At 37.6% G+C, this 22,253-nt stretch overlaps 1 protein-coding gene and 1 long non-coding RNA gene across 2 annotated transcripts; both read left to right on the plus strand.

Moving 5' to 3' along the window:
• The first annotated feature begins 412 nt into the window (after window positions 1–412).
• Window positions 413–1,420, plus strand: BNAC06G24500D (uncharacterized protein At4g22758). The gene is made up of 2 exons (XM_013888227.3): window positions 413–980; window positions 1,068–1,420. Exons 1-2 carry the CDS (start codon window positions 746–748, stop codon window positions 1,253–1,255), a joined length of 423 nt encoding a protein of 140 aa, XP_013743681.1. The 5' UTR covers window positions 413–745; the 3' UTR covers window positions 1,256–1,420.
• Window positions 1,421–18,079: 16,659 nt separating this feature from the next.
• LOC106399994 lies at window positions 18,080–22,098 on the plus strand. The gene is made up of 3 exons (XR_002658641.2): window positions 18,080–20,210; window positions 20,654–21,019; window positions 21,108–22,098. It is a non-coding gene; the product is annotated as an uncharacterized LOC106399994 (long non-coding RNA).
• The last annotated feature ends 155 nt before the right edge of the window (window positions 22,099–22,253 follow it).

The raw sequence follows: 22,253 nt of genomic DNA on the forward strand, positions 1-22,253 counted from the left end.
CTTCTATTTCAAAATACATGAAATTGTAAGATTATGTACAATTATTAAAAAACTTGTTTTTTTATCTTAAAAATATCATTAAAATATAATATAAAAGTTATTCAACCAATCACAAAACAAACTATAAAATATTATTAGGCAGATAGTTTTTTGATAAAGCTAAAAAATACATTGGTATATGAAAACACCATCTATTTTGAAACATCAAAAATTTTCTAAATTATGGTCTATTTAAAAACGGAGGGAGTATATATTTTTAATCATCTACAATTTCACAAAAAACCGAACTTCTATATAAAAATGTGCGAATACATTGAACCGAACCGACTCGGTCGATACACGGCAAAACAAAACACTAATCCTCAATTACCAAAGTACCCCTAACCCTAACCACGTATTTAAATATCTCTTCTCCCTTCAGCTCAACAACCACATTCATTCGTTCTTCTCTGTTCCTCTGCTTCGCGAAAACCAAAAGCGCCTTCTTTCTTCTTCGATTTCGATCTTAAATCTCTCTCTGTGGAATCGTTTGTGAATGGTGGAAACGAATCCGACCGGTGGTAATTCTACGCTCTCCCTTCCCATCGAAAGGGCGAGCCTTCTCTCTGCATCCTCTGTTTTCGCTTTCGGCTCCTGCAAAGAAGGCTGGTACTTCCGCTGCTTCGGCATCGACCCGTGAATCCAATCTCGATCTGAGATCCGCTGCCTTTTGTTTTCTTTTTTTTTTTTGAAAATTTTGGAAAAGATGTTGCTTTACAACAAGCAGAAGAAGAACCAGAACGCAAAGGGAAACAGAATCCTTATCAGCGTTACGGTTCTTGGTAGCGCCGGTCCGATCCGGTTCGTTGCTTACGAGGAAGATCTCGTCGCTTCTGTTGTTGATACTGCTCTTAAATGCTACGCTCGCGAAGGTCGTCTTCCTCTTCTCGGTTCCGATTTCAATGATTTCCTTCTCTACTGTCCAATGTTTGGACCTGAAGGTAAACCGAATCAATTTTTCTCGATTCGAATTGATTTTTGTTAATTGAATTGGTTTACTGAACCGGGTTTTGGTTTTGTTGCGATAGCTTTAAGCGCGTGGAGTGCGATTGGATCGCTTGGTGCAAGGAACTTTACTCTGTGTAGGAAACCAGAGGATACGAAGGTGGTCAAGGAAGGTGATGGAAAATCTAATTCCATTAATGGTGCAAAGAAAGGAGGAAGCTTGAAGGCTTGGATCAACAAGTCCTTTAGCCTCAAAGTCTCCAGCCATTGAACATCTTTTTTTTTCAGACAAAGACAAACAAGTATTTATGTTTCTTTTACTTTGCTTTTTGATTTGATTCCGAACTCTGTATGAAGCTTCCATTGACATTGAAGCTTCTTTTTTTTTCCTTACATCTCTCATTCTCCGGTAATAAAGAAGTTTTTATTTTGTGTTCTTGTCGTAAAGTGTCATGTGGTATAAGAGAGAACAACGTCATTGTCGAATCCATATATAAAAGTGATCAAATCTGTTTTGATATAAAAAAGAAAAGAAACTTTGGTTCGGAAGAAACAAGAAAAGTACAAATGAATGATGAATACAGAAAGATTCCGTACCTACTTGTACTCTTCTCTGCCTCTTCGTGGGTTCTACAGTCTTGCCGTGCTTCACTTCTTATTCGTATCACCACACGCTTTGTTTTATTTATTTCTTTCCACCTTTCCTTTTGCAACACGGAGATTTCTAGATACTTCGACGATAACTGAAACGACACGATGGGTTTTGTCTTCGCTGTTAGTGGCCAACCAACATGTGTACATCAAGGTAATGTTTGAGATAAAGTAAACTAGTATGACCCATCTAAGCTCTCGGTTACACATAATCATAATTTACTGCCAAAGTAAGTAAATCTAAGCTCTCGGTTATATAGTCTTATCCGTTTCTTTCTCTAGTCCGTGACCGAAAACATTGATTGCTGCAAGCACTGGGACTGTCTCTACAAGGAGATTTTAGAAGCTAGTGTTGCTGTTCATAAAAAGCTTGTAGGCGAATCGAAGGAGCACTCTGTCAAGATATCATCATCACAGAGTAGTGCTCTCACTCTCAACCGAACTATGAAGAGTTTCAGGCTAAAGGTAATGCCATGAAACTAACTAATTTCACTTTCTCGCTCATCTCTGAGACTTAGAGAAACATGTAGCCCTTGACTGAGCTAGAAAAGTCGGTTTAGTTCAACAGTATCAAAGGCTTGTGACGAGACTTATGGAAGCAGAATCCTTTGACGACTACACACAACTGTCCATGTATGTTCTTCACAAGAGAGACACATACGTAGACATTCTTGGATTGTCTCCTGTCATAGGGATGTTGAAATCGGCTAACAAGAACATGAATCTCCCACTACACACAACATGCTTTGTTTCCACCACAGCATTAGTTTATGGATTTACATGATTCTTTTCAACTGTATAGAAAAAAGGCTTTAGCAAAAAAAAAAAAAAAAATGTATAGAAAAAAGGTTTACTTGTTATGTTTGAACTTTGAACCCTAAAAACTAGTTAGTGTGGAGGAAAACTTCTTTGATTATTAGGTTTTCCATCATTCAAATTTCAAGATTTTGAAACTGGAAATTCCCAATTTTAATAAAGTTAGTTTGTGCAATGTGATTATTTTCTAAAGATTTTTCTATTTATTGCAACATTAATTCAATTTTTTTTATCAATTTTAATTTAAATTATTATGAATGGCTTTTGATAAGGAATAAAAGAAGGGCCACTGGATCCCCCACCTCACTGCAACAGCTCTTGATTCAAGATTATTGCTCACTATTTTATACTCTTTCTTTTTTCCTCTCAGAAAAACAATATAATCTTTCAAAACGGAAACGGGACAAAAAAGCTCGCGACAAAAGCAAATCAACCAAATACTCAGATCTGCTCCGGCGTCGTCCGGCGCGTTCGCGCGCGTCCGGTCGCCGGAGGCTTCCCTCCTCCTTGCTCTGTTTTCCACTTTGCTTCCCGGTCACTCCCCTCCGCTGTTGCTTTGTTTCGGGCTCTGGTCAAGCGTCTCTTGTTGATTCCGGTGACCGCTAGCGAGGTTCGTCGGAGTTTGCTATCGATTCAGCTTCTGTTGGAGTCAAGACGCGGTGGTGTGCAGTGGATTTGGCCGTGGAGTCTGTTTTTTCGTGGCTGAGAGAGAGGATTGTGTTTTCTGAATTTCTTTTAAATTCCGAACCCGCACTTTACTGTGTTAGTAAGTACTGTCGTGTCTACAGGTCTAATTTTAGGGGTCAAAGAGATGTTTCACTTTAAGAGACCATTTCTAGTGTTTGAGAGGATCGAAAGGAGATAGATGTTAATTCTGGAGCTTTTGCTTCAGTAATGGTCGATTGCCGCTGATTTGCTCGTGTTAATGTTGGATTTGGAGTGGTTTTTATCTAGTTACCGGCTGTTGAATAAGACGTAGTCGGGAAGCTTTCTTAGGCTTTGCCTTAGGGTGATGGTATGATGGTGCGTATGAGGCGCGTGGAGAACTCTTTCAAGGTCCAATGGCGAGACTTAGTTGGGATTGAAGGGTGTTTACAGCGACGGTTAAAGATTCTAACCTCTTTTAGTTCAGTTATATGTATTGGTGATGTTCGTGTGCTTCCAGTCCTCCTTGTTACTCCTTTCTACTGGTGTTAGTGGTTGATGAGGTCTCGCTAGGTAAGTTCATATTCGAGTGCATGGTTGAGCATTCCTTGCTGAAGCTTAGTTTTCACTCTTCTGCCTTTTGTCTCCTTTTTCGTGGTTATATATTAGCTTTAAGAGTGTGTGTTATGTTTATCTTTTGGCTCCGGGTGGTACTTGTTACCTCGCCGACTCTTGGCTTCGGGTGGTACTTGTTACCTCGCCGACTTTTAGCTTCAGACAGTGTCGTTATTGTATGCGTGTAACCGAATGTTTGATATAATCTTAATCTACTAGATGACAAAAAAAAAAACAATATAATCTTTCAAAAATGAATTCATATTCGAAAAAATGCATAACTGCATGGACACGCTTGAAATATCAAAGTACACATCAGAGATTAAGCAAAGATCAGTCACCAAAAACAACGAATTTTACCAAATCTCTAGAAAGAAAAGCCAGAAAAAATAAAACAATCTTCGGAGCCAAAAACTAGCAGATTGATATTAAATCCCCAGAAACAAACTAACGCAACAAAACTAGCTTAATTAAAACAGAAACAGATCATAGGCCAAAAATCATCACAACACCCTAGGATCAGAAATGCCATTAAGCAAAAGAGGTGAAGAAGGAGACATGCACAAAAGCCGAACTTTATTAAGGTTGAGGACCGGCTCATTATAATATTTCAATAAACGAGAGGAACCACGACCAGTCCGTACAAATTCAAATACTGTGGTCTCAAGTTCCCTTCAGAGTATATTTTTGAAATTTTGGTTCGGTTCGGAATGACGATGTGTCTCAATTTCGTAAGGCATCTGCCAAAGTCATTCTTTTATTATTTTGTTAGTGCAAAGATGACACCACAATAAGGTAACGCAGAAGATAAATCAAGAGACAAACAACTACAAGCAACTCTTAAGCTTTATAAGAAATCGCCTTGTACACTATATTACAAGTTCTGCTTAATCAGCTTTACACAGTCTGTTACACCCTAACAACTGCTACTGAAAGATTCCTAAGCTACCCGCTTATGTCTCTTCTCCGTCAAATACTTCAGCCACTGCTTCAGCATGACCCAAGAACACCTCCAAGAGCTTCTCTCTCTCTCTATAAGATCAGCCTCTGTGTCTCTGTCTCTCTACAGACGACCCCATAGCTATCTTATAGTTATTCTCCACGTTCCCGAAATCCTAGTCTCCAGGGCAACATGTATGGACATCTTCCATAACAATAAGTGCAACTTTCCTTTTCTTGGAATACACTTATTCCTCTTTCTTTAAGTCATAAACTTGCTCCTCAAGTTTATTCCTCTCTCCATATCTCCAGGATACTCTCTTGCTCTCCAAGTCTACACGACTCCAGCTCAGCACCTTGACTCCACATGGTCTTCACCACTCACTACGACGTCTGCTTCAGCAACTACGTCAGCGACTACTTCAGGGCGGACATCTTACATCTTCAATCTCCCCCTTTTAGCTTTGTGTGCCGATCAAGCACAACATTCTTCTGGTTCAGCAACCACGTTGCAACCACATTCCCCACCTGGAAACTTCCACACCAAATGTGCTTTTCTCCCCCACGAGATGTGCACCACACATGCTTTTCTCCCCCATGAGATATGCATTCTCTGTACCAAAACATCATCATTCTCCCCCTGCTTGATTGCATACTAAGCTAAAACAGATGCTTAGATGTCAAGCCTTACAGACCCAGCCGTCTGCTTCTTCATGTATAATCATGACACAGTCCCTGCTGCAGCGGAATAACAAGTACTGCATCACGACCTGATGCACCTGTCGAGCTACCTCTCGACCCACTTCTGTTGAGGACCTGGATACCTTCATGTGTCGTCTCCTTGACCATGAGCCCTTCCCCATCCGCACCGAGTGCCCTTTGCACTCGTTGCTATTGTCTTGGAGTGATTTCACACCCCTGAAGATCATCTCGCACCACTTCCTGACGCACTTCGATCTCCTTCCCCTTTGTGTCACAGACAACTCCGTGTCCTGACTCCACGCTTGATGCTTCTAGATCTTCCTGAAGATCACTCCTAACAGAGCTGCATCCATCTTCTGATGTCTCATCCTTGATCTCATCAAGTAAGCCACTCTTGGCTAAGGACACCTCTTCAACCCTCCTGGGCTTAGTGAACGTCTTGTTCACCTTCTTGGCCATGTTTCTGCTCTTTTCACGAGCAAAACACTCCACCTTCTTGTGTCCAACCTTCCCACAAAACCAACAGCACATCCGATGTTGCTTCTTGCTTGGCCTGACACAGTTGCTGATGCACCAATCAGACTCCTTCCTTGTACCAGCTGCACAACCATGCTTCAGAAACTCATGTCTGACCTTCATGTTGTTGCACTGATGTACTACTTTCGGCTTGTTACTCACAGCTACGCGCTGTAGAACTTCCTGCCTTACTCCCTGTCGTACGTCCCGACGTACTTCCTGACAAGCTCCTTTGGCTCCACTTTCTGATGTTCTCCCATGCACGAAACGTGGCAACCCCTTCTGCTGGACTTTCCTCAACTTTCTAACCTCCTGTTCCAAAGACTCATTCTTATCTTTTACAGTCGCAAGTTCTTCCAGCACTTCTTCAAGCAACTTGGTTTGCTTCTGAGCCACATTCTCCCATCTCAGATTCTGATCCTTGAGATTCAACCACTTGTTGTATAGCACGTGATACTCCTCATCACATGTACCAACATCTGAATCCGAAGATTCACTAGATTCCTCCTTGCGTGCACCAAATGCAACAAGGTTCTTCATCACCTTTCCATCTTCCTCAGACTCTGAATCATCAGGCGACTGCAGTGGAACTCTTTTTTCCTTCTTTGAGTTTGGACATTCACACTGTGTGTCTCCAACACCTCTACACTCAGAACACTTAAGTTATCTCCGTTGTGCTACAGGACAGTCAGCCCTTATATGACCAACACCTTCACACTCATAGCATCTAAGACGTTCTCTTCTTCTGCTATTGCCACGATCACCTCCCTGGCGACCATACTGATTCCACCCACCAGAGGAATTCATCATCTTACTCAGATTCCTAGCCAACATCCCCATGGCATCTTCAACATTCGGAGATCTATCTCCATCTTTGTCAGCAGCAAGAGCTATACTCCTTGATGCACCACCTGACGTAGAGACTGAACTACTGTATTTCTCCATCTCTTGTGCCTTTAGCATACCCACAAGTTTGTCAAACTTGAGCTCATCCGTGTTTGTAGTCATCTGCAAGACCACTTTGTGAGCTTCAAACTTTGTTGGAAGACAACGTAGTAACCTCTTTACCAGCTTTTTCTCCTTGCACTTCTTCCTAAGTACAAATGCTTCATGCGCCATACCACTGAGTTTGGCACTAAAGCTCGCCACAAAATCATTATCAGACCACCTGAGATTCTCAAACTGCGACCCAAGATGATCTATACGTGTCCTCTTGACACTCTCATCTCCTTCAAACGAATTCAGCAGGATCTCCCACGCCTCTTTAGCCGAAGTACTCCCCTGAATCAGCTGAAACTGCTCTGCTTCAACAGCTCCAAAAATCACCGACAACGCCTTTGCATTAAATTTTGATGCATTGCGTTCTGCCTCTGACCAATCCTCTTTTGGCTTAGGCTTCTTCTCACCTCCTGTGACTATGGTAGGCTGCTCCCAACCAATCTCCACAGCTGTCCACGCATCTTCATTGATTCCTCGAATCATCTGCTTCATGCGAGCCTTCCAATGACCATACTGGTCCGCATTCAACACGATCGCCTTCTGCACAGAGATAATCGTGTCCATCTTCACCTTCAGGATCACACCAGTAACTTAGGTGACCCGCTCTGATACCACTTGTTAGTGCAAAGATGACACCACAATAAGGTAATGCAGAAGATAAATCAAGACACAAACAACTACAAGCAACCCTTAAGCTTTATTAGAAATCGCCTTGTACACTATATTACAAGTTCTGCTTAATCAGCTTTACACAGTCTGTTACACCCTAACAACTGCTACTGAAAGATTCCTAAGCTACCCGCTTATGTCTCTTCTCCGTCAAGTACTTCAGCCACTGCTTCAGCACGACCCAAGAACACCTCCAAGAGCTTCTCTCTCTCTATAAGATCAGCCTCCGTGTCTCTGTCTCTCTACAGACGACCCCATAGCTATCTTATAGTTATTCTCCATGTTCTCGAAACCCTAGTCTCCAGGGCAACATGTATGGACATCTTCCATAACAATAAGTGCAACTTTCCTTTTCTTGGAATACACTTATTCCTCTTTCTTTAAGTCATAAACTTGCTCCTCAAGTTTATTCCTCTTTCCATATCTCCAGGATACTCTCTTGCTCTCCAAGTCTACACGACTCCAGCTCAGCACCTTGACTCCACATGGTCTTCACCACTCACTACGACGTCTGCTTCAGCAACTACGTCAGCGACTACTTCAGGGCGGACATCTTACATCTTCATGTTTTTCTTTCTATATATTTTTTTTGTCAACTTTGTATTTTGTTGCTTAAGAAAATTACAAGAGAGTTTAGAATAACCAAGTTACAACATACGAAGAGTTCTTATTTCTAGCTAGAATTGCTAAATGATCTGCTCTCATGTTTTCTTCTCTTTTTACATGCTTGAACATATGTCTCTTTCCTTCAATTAGTTTCATGATATCATCCAAGTGAGTTTGGATAGATACATTCTTCGGTGAAGTTCCATCATATTCTTCCTTGGTTACTCTTTCCAGTTGGTTATAGAGAATAGCTGAATCACCGCAGAACATGACGTTCTGATATGATAGCTTGTTTATCTGGATTATTGCTTCTTTTAATGCTAGGGCTTCTTCGATTTCAATGACTGAGTTTGTCGCTTCCGTTGAAGTAGAGCCCTGTATCTTCGGGATGTTTTGGGAATCGTATAGAATCCAGCCTATACCTCCCCTTCTATTCTCATCAACCCAAGATCCATCAATGTAGCAATAATAATTAATCATCTGATCTTGGTGGACAATAGGTTCTTTGATGAACTGATTGCTCTCATTAGAGTCTTGATTCCTTGCCTCTGTCCATTGGCAATGATCATTAAAAGCCTTGTGTATAATGTCTGGAATAGACCATTTCTTTCCTTGAAAAGCAAGGTCATTTCTCGCTTTCCATATGCGCCATCCAATGAAAGGGAATACCGAATGAGGCTCAGTAGCTTAGTTGGAGAGGAGATGGTTTAAATAATCTTCAGTGTTAAGAAGAGGTTGTGACTGACCTGAGTAAAAGTTAAAAGAGGCCAGTTCCCATATTTTCTTAGCTACACGACATTGAAATAGTAAGTGAAGGGTATATTCTTGATGTTCCCCACAAAAGAGACAGTCCCGATGTAGCCTGAACTTCCTTCGATGAAGAGTTTTTGCCACTGGGAGGACATTGTGCAAGACACACCACCAGAAATGTTGTATCTTTGGAGGTGCTGATAAGCTCCATATTTTCCTCCATAGCTTATTCTGTAAAGATCCTGCATTATCAACATTATGGTCTTTAATAATCTGGTGGTATCCAGTTTTAACTGAATAGTCTCCAGATTTATTAAAGATCCGAAGAGGGGTATCAGGAACTGAGAAGACACTAGGTCGGATCTTTCGCACTAGAGAGATATCTTGCGGGTGAATATGGCGTTTGAGTTGATCTTCATTCCATTCGGTTCCTAGTTTTTGTATCAGATCAGCAACTTTTGATTGGTGGTTTGGTAGAGACAAAGAGGGACGAGCTGGTCTAGGGGGATTATCAATCCATGGATCTTTCCAGATATGTGTGCTTCTCCCATCTCCTATTCTCCATCTAAGTCCCTGTTTTATTAATTGGTTCCCTTGGAATATACTTCTCCATGCATGGCTCAGATGATGTCCTAAAGGCCCTTCTAGGAGTGATGATTTGTTGAAGTATTTAGCCTTGAATACTTGTGCTAAAAACGAGGTTGGTTCCTTCAATAATCTCCAGCTTTGTTTAGCCAATAACGCAATATTAAACTCGTGTACATCTCTAAAACTCATACCTCCATATTGCTTCAGTTTAGTCATTTTCTGCCATGCAAACCATTGTATCTTCTGTCTATCTTTACTTGATGACCACCAGAACTGCCTTATATGTCTCATGATCTTGGCTGTGATTCTCTTCGGTAGCAAAAAATAAGACATAGTATAAGTAGGTCAGGAGATAACATTTTTTTGTTCCAGTTGTCTAATTTATTTTCGACCCTCTGCAGTATAAATGAAAATGCATCATGCTTGTTGCGACCAATAGCCAATCTGGCAGTCCCAAATATTTACCAAATCCCTTTGTGTTCTTGATGTGGAGTAGATTTGCAATAGAATCTTGAGTACTAGCAGGGACGTTCTTACCAAATAAAATAGCAGACTTCTGAAAATTTACATGTTGCCCAGATGCTTCTGCATATGTGTTAAGTATATCAAGGATTTGCTGACATTCCTCGAGATTAGCCTGACAAAAAAGTAAAGAGTCGTCAGCGAAAAGCATATGTGAGATAGGAGGACCATTTCTACTTGCTTGGAATCCATGAATCTTTTTTGTTTGCATTGCATGAGTGAGCATAGACGACAGTCCTTCAGTACATAATAAATATAAATAAGGGGATAAGAGATCTCCCTGTCTTATTCTACTTTGAGGTGTGATTGTATCAGTTGGAGATCATCCATTGATAAGGACTGAGTAAGTGATTGATGTAACGCAATGCATAATCTATGAGCGCCACTGTTCTGAAAATCCCATTCTCATCATAACCTGATCAAGAAAGCTCCATTCCAATTTATCAAAAACTTTCGCAATATCTAGTTCGATGGCCATGAAAGGTTTTGAAAGTTTTTTTGCCCAGATGCTTCTGCATATAATATAGTTTTAATTTTTTTAGTCACAGAGAAAACTAAATTACACAGCATGAAACATAAATTTGCCTAGAGAGCCGTGAGATTTTCTAGATTCCACAAAATTTTAAAATATTATGTTATAAAATATATTAAATATAGTGTAAATTAATTTATTATATTAATTGTATATTTTGGAAAATAAATAACCAATTGAAATAAACAAATAACTTTTAGATCATATCAAATGTAAAACTCAAATTTTTCTCTAAAATGAGTAAAATAGAATATCTAAAAAAATAGAATATAGAGTTATTTGATCAAAAAAAAAATATATAGAGTCAAAATGCTCAATGGCCGGCTTAATTTTTTTTTGGGACCAAAAACCACTTAAGTGACCGTTAAATGTAGGGTTTATTTGTGGAATAGCCATATTTGAGAGATAAATTAGGTTAGTAACATTGATTTTGACATAATTCATTGTCATACATTTGTTTTCCATTTTATCCGGTTATGCCCAGTCGATTAAAAGGTTTCCAGTTGCAAGTGAGAAAGTAGGTGACATCTTTCTCTTGGTGGAGTCATCCACATATACATTTATTAACCAGATACATATGTATCGTGTATTCTATTTCATATCACCGAAATAGTATAAGAATATAACCCCACCTACAACCTTTAAATACTAGACATATCCCAACTCTAGTTATCACTTATCCCACCGCAACCCCTAAATATTACACCCTAAGCTCTAAGCAGTAAACCCCAAACCCAAGTCTAAACCCTAAATTCAAGTCTAAACCCAAATAGAATGAAACAAAATAAATAACATAGTACATATTGGTAAAGCTATGAAATGTATGTGATTGCATGTAAGAAGTTGATGCCGATTCCAATCATACCCCTTCATCTTCTAAATACTAAACCTTAATCTCTAATCACTAAACTCTAACCCAAATATGAACCTTATATCCAAATATCAAAATCTAAAAAGTACATAATATTATATAATATTAAACTATACAATATAGATCGTAATACAATTTTTACGGATACATATAAAGATAGTCAGAATTTAAGAAAATTATAAACTATATTTCTAAACAAAATATAGCACTTTTTATTAACTAACAAATGGAATAGAATATAATAAAATAGTATAGTAACATAATAGAACACATAACAAATATACATTTTTATTTTATATGCATATAATAGAATACAATAATAAAAATTGTTCATCTTCTCCCACATACAACAAAGATTTCCTGTAAATTCAGATACAGATACGTACATGTTTTGGTGTCCTCGCTACTGTCGCTTTTGGAATCAGAGAAGCATCTCCTTTCCGTCACCGAGAAAGCCTCCTAAACCGGTTTTTCCTCCATAAAACTTTTCGGGAATGTAGTCCGTAACGTCTTCGCCGCTCAAATCTGTTTTGGATAAATCTATTCACTTTTCTAAATATCAGCAATAAAAAAAAACTTATTTTGTGAGTGTGTGAGAGCAACAAAGAACCACGTTTATCTTTCACAATCAATAATCATTAATTAAATTTTTTTTCTCTAAAGGTTGAGCCGGTGAGAAGAAGGGCTAATGCAGTATTATTATATATATAATAGTGTATATACAAATGTTAGAAAAATTAGTTACTCTGTGAATTAAATTCTTTTTCATGTCATATAGTCCAATTTCCCTTGAATATAAACACACACGACCCAAAAGAAAAAAAAAAGCGTGTGCTTGACTTGGGGTGAAGTATTATTATATATCCTTTCCACTCTTTCAAAGTCTCCTCTACAATTATATCGATTATATCCATTAGCAAAAAAACAAGCGCATCCTAACAATTTCCTTTTGAATCGATGGAAATGCTAAATACTCTTCTTCGTTCAGAAGTTTTGAACCTGACTTCGTCGATATTGTTCCTCTGAAAGATTAGTTGGGTCTAGATCTTAACATTCAATTATTAAAAACAGAAAGAAAAAAAATACGATATGCAAATAACAACATGTACAAATAACTAAGGACTTAATTAATTCTTCCATATTCTAAATCGAAATATGAGTCGATTTTACCTATTCATCAGTAAGATTGAACCTATGATCCAGACTAATATATATGAGTTTCCAAATGTTTCTGTCACTGCTTACTTAGCTATTTATCTTCCTTTGACAATCATGGCCATCGAAGCTTCTAATATATAGAAAAATGTTTATTAATTGTTATAAATCATAATAGATGTAGGATGCAAGCTAAGATTTTCTTTCATGTCTAGGATTTGCCGTTGACCGGAGATGGGTTCCAAAGGGTAGACGCGTTAGTCCACGAAACACAATTTTTTTAGAAAGTCTCTAATTTGTACACTTCTTTTTTGACTTTCGTCTAATTAGATACTGCTTAAGTCAGTTTGTTTAGCTCTCCCTATCTATGCTATGTCGTGCTTTTGGCTTCCAAAGGACACATGTGCTCGTCTAGTTAGCTCAATGACTGAGTTCTGGTGGAGCGGTGGTAGTAACAGAAGGAAGATTGCCTGGGTTTCATGGCAAAAGCTGTGTAAGTCCAAAAAAGATGGTGGTCTAGGTTTCAAGGACTTGGAGATGTTTAATCAATCCTTACTAGGCAAACAAGCTTCACGTATTTGGAGCAATCCAAATTCTCTTGTTGCGCGTGTCCTCAAGCAGAGATATTTCCGCAATGGTTCCTTCCTAGAGAGCAACTTGGGGTCTCGACCTTCTTTTGCTTGGAGGAGTTTGTTACATGGTCGAGATTTGCTCAAGCAAGGCTTGGTTCAGTTGATTGGTGATGGCACCAACACAAATGTTTGGTGGGACAATTGGATCATTGATAAAACCCTTAGAACCCCCAACTATAGAGCAAATTCAGTTGTGGATCTTACCCTAAAGGTTTCTGACCTTTTGGAGCCACACTCTGGTCTATGGAGTCAGAGCTTGATCCGAGAGACCTTCAGTCCTGCAGATGTGGACATTATTCCTAAAACTAGAGTTAGCCCGGATAGAGATGATCATCTTATCTGGGCTTACACAAAATCTGGTGAGTATACATCTAAAAGTGGATATAAGTTCCTTGATATAGCAGCAGAAAGTATAAATCCCACTCCTCAGATAGTTTCTCCTATTGAGAAGAAGGTCTGGTCAGGTCTTTAGAAAACCAAAACTTCACCGAAACTCAGACACTTCCTATGGAGAGTTCTATCGGGTGCATTGGCAGTCAGGACGAGGCTGAGAACGAGAGGCATTAACATAGACCCTACGTGTACGGTGTGTGGAGCTGCTCCTGAGGATATTGCGCACGTTCTGTTTCACTGCAGTATGGCAAAGGAGGTGTGGTCTCGGTCCTCGATTCCTCTTCCTCCCTCAGGGTCTTGGTCCAACTCGGTTTTCCTTAATCTCTATCATCTCCTGGAGTGTAGTAAAAAGAAGAACCTCGCTCCTGAGAATGTTCAGACGTTTTCTTGGATCCTCTGGCAGATATGGAAAACAAGGAATGAATTTTGCTTTGAGCACACTAGGAAGGATCATGCTGTTGTGTTTGAGAAAGCTATTATGGAAGCTGAAATTTGGAGAGAAATTCAGGCTCCTAGCAAGATTATGGACCCTCCTACGTTACCGGCCTCTAATGAGAATGTGGTTTGGATTCACCCTCCTCCATCTTGGTTGAAATGCAATCTGGCTTCCTCTTGGTTGGAGAATGCGGTATTGAGTGGAGCTGCTTGGTTGGTGAGAGATGAGAATGGTAGGGTGGTGATGCATAGTCGTCGTGCTTTTCCCTGCTTATCCTCTGGCTTAGATGCTGAGCTTAATGCTCTTCTCTGGTCTGTGGAGTCTCTCGCAAGTCATCATCTGGATAATGTAATCTTTGAGTCCTCGTCTTTGGATCTTCGTCGAGCTTTGTTGCAACCACACCACTTCCCCCAACATCAGGTTCTAATATCATTAATTCTCCAGCGTCTTAATGGTTTCCAGGCCTGGAGTGTTGATTTTGTTAAAACTTTGCGGAACCTGCCAGTGCTTTCGATTGCTAATAGTGTAACTTCGGACAAGAGGCATCAATCGTATGTGGCGTCTGGTGGGCCTTTTTGGTTGCATAATCTGTTACAGAAGGAAGCTTTGACTAAGTCTATGGGATTTTACTCCTCTGCTGCTGCTGTGAGATCTGGTTCTTGAAGTACCTCACCTCTACACGCTCTACCTTGTTTGCTGTTTCTCCTGGCCTATGCGGGTTTTCTTCTTTGCTGCCTATTGGTAGTTTCTACTATCTTGTTTAGTTTATTACTCGTTTTTTCCTTGCTTTCTTTTATGTTTGATGTCTTTTCATTTAGGCCTCTTTTGAAGTTTGATACTCGTTTCCAGTCTCTCTTCTTGAATCAATGAAATCCAGTGTTAAAAAAGAAGAAGACAAGTTTGCATTAAATATTTTACTAATTTCAGGTACGGACGAGTAAAGGTATCAGCCAAACGTACCTGATCAACTTTCGTAAGAGATTATACTATTTTGACCGATATCGTTACTTCATTAGCAGTCCCAAACAAAAAAAATAAACTGAAAGACGTACTTCTATTTCTTTACTGATAACCAGAAGATTATGTACTCAGACATAAATTAACATTTAACGTATATATGTAACTTCAAATTCTGTGTTCACACTTCAAAACTCCAAATCTATGACTATATGGTTGAATTAAGGGCATGGCAAATCTCCAAAATATCACATTTCTAAGTTTATATCATAAAAATAGCACTCAAAAACTAAAATGACCAAAATAACACCTTTCTAAGTTTATCATTTGAAAATTTTAATTTTTTTATTTTTCAAAATTTGAAATCTTATCCCCAAAACCTCATTTCTCAACTCTAAACCCTAAACCCTAAACTCTAAACCCTAAACCCTAAACTCTAAACCCTAAACCCTAAAATCTAAACCCTAAACCCTAAACTCTAAACCCTAAACCCTAAACCCTAAACCCTAAACCCCACCCTTTAACTCTAAACCCTAAGTTTGTGACTTTTGATAAAACATTAAGTGCTATTTTTGTGACTTTTGACCTTGAGTGCTAGTTTGGGAACATAAACTTGATTTAGTGCTATTTTTATCTTTTTCTCTTAAATCATGAGTAACAGTTTGGAGTTAGATTTTAAAGTTAATATGTAGACAAAGACATCTAATATAAATGCCGCATAGTTTGTAAGTAATATATTTAATCGTTTTCATTGACAATGGTTGCAACTTCTTTTGGTCGATACATAAACCTTTTCACGACCTATTTTTTATTGTGTGCTTTTTTTTCATTGACCCGGTGTACGCCCTGTTCAAAAACACGGGCACCTAGCCGAATAATCGGCCGCCTAGGCGCTCGACGTTAGGGTTCCGAGGCGAATAAGCCCAAAACGGCTTACTTAATCGGATCCCATTAACTCGCCGCGTAATCAGATTAATCGGATATTATACCGATTTTTAACCGATTATTAAACTTAATTTTGAAATTTTTGGCGAGTTATTGGGCTTTTCAAAAAGCCCAACTTGAAGAATTATGAAGGGAAGGCGAGTCAATATATAGAACTTCTGAGGAGTGCTTCTGCTTAAGACTAACCGATGTGGGACATTAGTGTAAGTGTTCTAGTTTTTTTTTTTCAAATTAGTGCAGGTAAAAAGAATGGTACCTTGGAGTATCGAACCCTCTGTCTCTTTTAACAACTTATGCGTCCCAAGCAACTGGACTACGAAGCCCAGCTGATCATTTGTCACATATTATTATAGATGTATTAAAACTTTATTATCATGTTTCTACATAAAATATGTTAAATCGTATTAAAATTAATCTCCGCGTATACCCCGATTAATCCCCGATTTTTTGGTAACTCGCTAGGCCTGGGAGTGCCGCCCGACTAGCGCCTAGCGTAGTTTCGAACAGAGGGTGTACGTTAAATTTTAAGTAAATAACACACCAATTATAAATAGGATTGTACGATAGCTGACTAGCGGAACATAAACTGATATACTTGCTAGGGCCTATTACTTGTCCACCGTTCCATAAAAGTTTTCGGAACTAGATTTTGATCCGCGCTTAAAAACCGCATGATTTATTTGTTTAAAAAAATTTATAAAAACCAAAAATTTGATAATTATAAAATTATATGTTTAAAGTTTGTAACTTAATACATTTATTGTTGTGTTGACCTGACCCGTATCTACGGTATAATCGCTAAATCCGGTGATCCATATATAAACCACAACTATTTAAGAATCCGATAAATCTTGGTAAAAATCCAAAACTCGCTATTAACCTATCACATTGCACTGATTGATTCGTGAAAACTAAGATATATTCAATGATATATAAAAAGCATTAAATTGAATAAACTATTTAATTTGTGATTTTTTATTTTTAAATTTTATTATTATATCATTAAAAATAAAAAATACCAAAAAATATTGATAGGTTTTCATTATTGATAATCTATTATAAATTTATATTTTTAATTTTAATGGAAAGGATGTCACTAAGAAACAATATAATTATGGTTTATTGGGATAAATCAGTATTATTTTTGGTCACCAGATTCATGGACACGGTTAGAGAAGATGATATGTTAGTATAATATATTTATATGAATTTGTATAATAGAGTTATGTATGTATAAAAAATTTGGTATAACAAAAAATATAGTATAGATGGTAAAAGTAACGTATGTATAGTTAGAGAGCATTAACTATTGTTAGTATAGTTAGAGAAATATTAGGAAATATTAGGTAGGACCAAAAAATTAAATGGTTAATGAATAGGTGTAACATATGTTACATGGGAACGGAAGCGGGTATATGGAAGCGAAAGCGTATGGCAGCACAGAAGCGAAATTGTTTTAAAAATTAGGAAGTGGGTACGTATCGAAAGCGTATATCCATTTATACATATATATATATATGTAGTAAAATACAATTTTTTAAAAATAAAATTTAGGACTAAAAATTATATGATTTAAACTTAAAATTAAGCATGTATTCATTTATAATAATTTTGAAATGATTTCATATTAAAACTGTGAAAATACACATAAATTAAATTTAAAAGAAATTATTTTATTAATTATTTTTAATATTTCATAAATAATTGACATAATATATTTGAATCTATGCTATATCTTTAATAAAACTTTTATGGATAAAGATACTTTATAATATTAGTTTTAATATTTATATATTTCTATTCTATCTATTACATTACTATTAAAATTTGGATTTTATATAAATTCAAACTAAGAATTTATATACTTTTTTGTTAATTTATGACATTGTGTTCTTAAAAAAAATGGAATAGTGACTCCAAAACGGAATCATAAGTTCCCGACGTGTTTTTAAAGATAATATTTTAGAAGCTTTTTGGAAGCGAGATTCCGTAAGCTTCCACAAAGTTTCGATTCTGATTCCGGTTCCGAAGTGGGAAGTGGACGTCCGATGAAGCTTCCATGCAACTTAGGGTGTAACAACCTTTTGTAAGTATATCTTTTAGGATGATTCTCTTTTTAATAGTATAGATTTACTGCTCTCTTTTTTTTTTTTTAAGTAAGATACACATTTGACCAGGGAAAAAACCCTATAAAAATGAAGAGAATTATCTATTTATATAATAGGTTTATAATATGCACAATAGTTTTATCTTCCGTTAACATAAATAGAAGTTTTAAGTCTCTTTTTCTCTTTCATCTCTCTAAAAACTCTGACATCTTTTCTTCGTTTGGCTCCGGCGTTCGGAGACATCGGCGGCCTCCGATGCACATTAGCTCTGGCGTCGGAGGCGCCTCCTCCTTCTCTCTCTTGTTTTTCTTCTTGCTTCTTCCTCTCCATATCGCCTCCGTTATGTTTTGTCGAAACCCTAGAGCTGTCGGTGAATTAAGGCTTTCTAGATCTAGGCCCGGTGATGGCACTTTTTGCAGCTGGCTTGACTCAGGGTTTCTATTGGCGCGTTGAGATGGTAGGGATCTTTGGGCTATGTTTGCTTGTCTTTCTCCGAGTCGGGATGGTGTTTCAGTCGGCGGCGATCTTTCTCCGCTTTGGTGTCTCGGCATGGAGAACCCTTACGCTGCCCTCAAGGTGGACCTCGAAGGTTCTTCTCTTCCGGGTGTGCAACAGGGCTATCCTGGCAGTGTCAGTTGGCATTCCCCGTCGGCGCGTGTGGTGTCAAACATTTGTTACTGGCGCGTGGAGTTGTCTATGCTTTGGCGATGGCATATTTTGAGTGCTTCTCCGTTCTTTTCCCTTCTCGTCCTTTGGTTTTGTTGGTAGTGTCCCCGTCGCTGGATAGCGCTATCTTTGTGTCTCGTGTCCATGATAGCGCTGACAGATTTTGAACCGATTGGTGTTAGGAATTTAGGATGTACCCATTTTATTCAATTTCATGTTTGTATATTGTTTTGTATATCCATTTGATTGATTAAATGGAATAAAAAGTAAATATTAAAAAAAAAGTTTTGAGTCGTATCTGAAATAAACAAAAGAAAAACAAATAAAATAAAATAATGGGACATAAATTAATATGTCAACAGAAACGCGGCTTGGGTCATGTCATGTTATTTTATTTTCCGACAAGTAGTGCTTTCTTTACTTTTAGCGTCATCGTCGATGATATCATATACTGTAGTATAAGTTTTATGTTAACCCAATCAAATAATTGCATCTATATTGCTCCAAGGTTAATAGTTACAAAAATATTTATTTATAACTATGTATATATATGTTTTTGTTACGATTAAAATTAAACCGCATTTGTTCTATATGTTGCTATTCGGACGCTAAACTATATTTAAATAGTAATATTATTTTTTTATACAAATATTTGATATTTAAGATTGTTCACACATTAAAAATAATATTTACTTTTGTCTATTACTTTCAGTTAGTTTAAAATTTTCTCCATAAAATTTAATCACCTGCATTTTTACATTTTAGTTTATGTTTTACTTTTAAAACAAAATACATTAATAAACTAGACATCAACTCTCGACAAACTTATCAGTTTATGACTACTTTAACATCTTAAAATAGTAAATTAAAATTCAACGATTAATATTATTTATTTGCCAATTAAACTGGTTTACGATTTATGAGTAAAGCCATCTTGTTTACCGTATATCTATATAAATAAAGCAGAATTTTCTCTCACCTCAGCCCTCCACCTCATCAAGAGCATAGGGGCAATTCATGACACATGTCCTCATATTCTTAAGTCTGTGTATATGCTCTGTCGAACATTATTTTTTGGGCTCTAATTAAATTCAGTAAATTTACAAACCATGCCCATCTTTATTAGGGTTTCGTTCACTCACTGAAATTCTGAGTGAGTTCAAGCGACGTGCCTCTGTGGATCTCCAGTCCTCTGAGCAAAGCCTATGTAAATTCTTTCATTCTTGGCTATCATCTTTTTTAATCCAAGCATCAAGGTGGTTCTCACCACTCCTGCCATTCTCTTGCATTTAAACGTCCTCATCATTAAAGGTTACCGTTCGAAGCTCCGTCTATAAATTGATTCCTTGCAAGCTATGAACATCCTCACAGCTACGAAATCCAAAAAGTCAAACTCTGTCAAGCATCAACTCCTACCATGGTGAATTTGAAAGCTAGTCCGCCTTCTGAGGTTCTGAGAGGCAAAAAAAGTGAAGAAAGACGGGGCGTTGACATGCTCTTGCTGGATGAAAAGGTTAGTCATGCAAACCACCATCTTCCTTATTAACGATTTACACTAAGCTTAGACCTCCGAAATTGTAATTTGATTATATGTTATTGTTGGGAAAGAAAATTATTAAAAGTAAGTAACTCTAATATTAGATATACAACACTGCGTCTCCTTTTAATATATACCCATATGATATGTCCAAACCATACAACCTCTTCATCAAAGATATAGCGACAGCATAGATAAATATCTCTCATTTATTCTTCTTTAGGTTGATTGGAAATGGCTCAAACCAGACTGCTTCCTCATCAAAGCTGCTTTATGCCCATAAAATAGAACCTCTCACTGTTTCTTTCTGATCTTAACCAATATGTCATCACATCTGAATCCTAGATCAAAGTTACATTATTTGAAGTTAATCTCACAATTGTTACTTCTAATTGTTATGGTACTACTACTGATGACAGATAACTGAGTTTTTCTGTACCACCAAAGTAACTGGTATCAAAACAAGTAAAAGATGGTGTTATATTGGTTGCTCGAAATGTACAAAGAGGTTTCAAAGAGAGATTTCTTCTTTCACATGCGTCTTATGTGATATGTGGGTGTCCTAAGGTAATGGTCCTATATATTTATGCTCCACCAAATATTATATTCCACTTCTATATATATACTTACACTATTATACTTTCTTGCATCTCTACCCTGCCTACATGTTATCGTGTGGAGCGTGTGTATGTGTATCAGACCGGACAAATGATGCAGTCTTTGTGGCTTTTGATATGGAGATGGACAAGTTAACCAACCTTCAAACTGAAGTTGCACATATTTTGGTATGACTCCTACTCAACCATTTCGAATTAAATAAGACTCTTCCTTATGTGTTCAGTTTCCTAAATAAAAGGTTCCTCGGGTTTGCAGGTTACAGGTGTCGATGCTCATGTGGACACGAACTCCCCCCGTTTGTTGCTGATATTGTTGGAAAGACTTCACTTTCCAGCTCAAGCTAAGAGAGTTCAATTTTACTTCCACACACCAAACTTCACCACTTCCTGTATCATCACTGAGCTTCAGCGAGCACCACTGCTAGCCTTTGTTGTTGATGTTGGTACCTTATATAGAGCTCCAATATATATTTTTATAAACAATATAATCATGTTAATTATTGGGTTGTAAACAGGGAGGTAACAATGGTTCTGGACCTTCTGGTGGTGATAAGCCTGGAGGGAATCCATTAGCATCTAAGGTCTCTGCTGATGACAATAACGCTATTGTTGAGGCAGCATGTGTGGTGTGACAACAGAACTCGGAGTCAACAATCAACCATCCTCGGCAGCCGTCCAGCATCAACCAAACCGATAATTGGCTCAAATGAGAGTGGAAAGAAGAAAGCACGCATAGCATAGCCCGACATGGAAAACTCAAAGCCCCACTAACTTTTCTAATGTTTTTTTTTTCCATTTGGTTATCAAACAGTGCTTTAGCAACTCTATCTATTTTTTTATTAAACGGAATGTAGTGGTGGATGTTTTAATTATTAAAGTAAGTTTTTACTAAACATGTCTTCCTTCCTTTTTGTTCTGATGAAGTGTCTTATGCAAATTAACCATTGACCAGATAATGTTTTCCGCTTGACAAATTCAGTGAAAAAGCTAAGTTTGAAATCTCAAAACTATTCATCAATAACTATTAATAGTACATGAATGATCAGTTGTGTTAACATCATATGAATTTTCCTTCGCAGTCTAAAAATATCAAAGTTCTAAAATCTGTGATTGTCTATACTCCAGATTGGCCTACACAATCTCGTCTAGACTGGCCTACACAATCTCGTCTAGACAAAAGAATGAAGCTTTACCCAGAATATTTTATCTGGTCAAAAGCGTAACGACAAGAAAATAAATTGCGACGAACCAAGAAAATAATAATCTCATGCAAATACAAAACAAGAAAACGTATTTCCATTATAATTGAAACGGATACTGAAACAAAATATTACAATGTCATAAAATATAGTTGATAACAAATAAACATCCAAACACTAAGAATAATAAACAAAGGTCAAAT

The sequence above is a fragment of the Brassica napus genome, chromosome C6 (assembly GCF_020379485.1).
Source record: "Brassica napus cultivar Da-Ae chromosome C6, Da-Ae, whole genome shotgun sequence".
In the NCBI taxonomy this organism is placed as follows: Eukaryota; Viridiplantae; Streptophyta; class Magnoliopsida; order Brassicales; family Brassicaceae; genus Brassica; species Brassica napus.

What these genes read in the sequence shown, in the direction of transcription:
- BNAC06G24500D (XM_013888227.3), top strand. Translation starts at nt 746, where the DNA reads ATGTTGCTTTACAACAAGCAGAAGAAGAACCAGAACGCAAAGGGAAAC. An exon ending in TCCAATGTTTGGACCTGAAG is followed by an intron (nt 981 to 1,067) that starts GTAAACCGAATC and finishes TTGTTGCGATAG; the next exon opens with CTTTAAGCGCGTGGAGTGCG.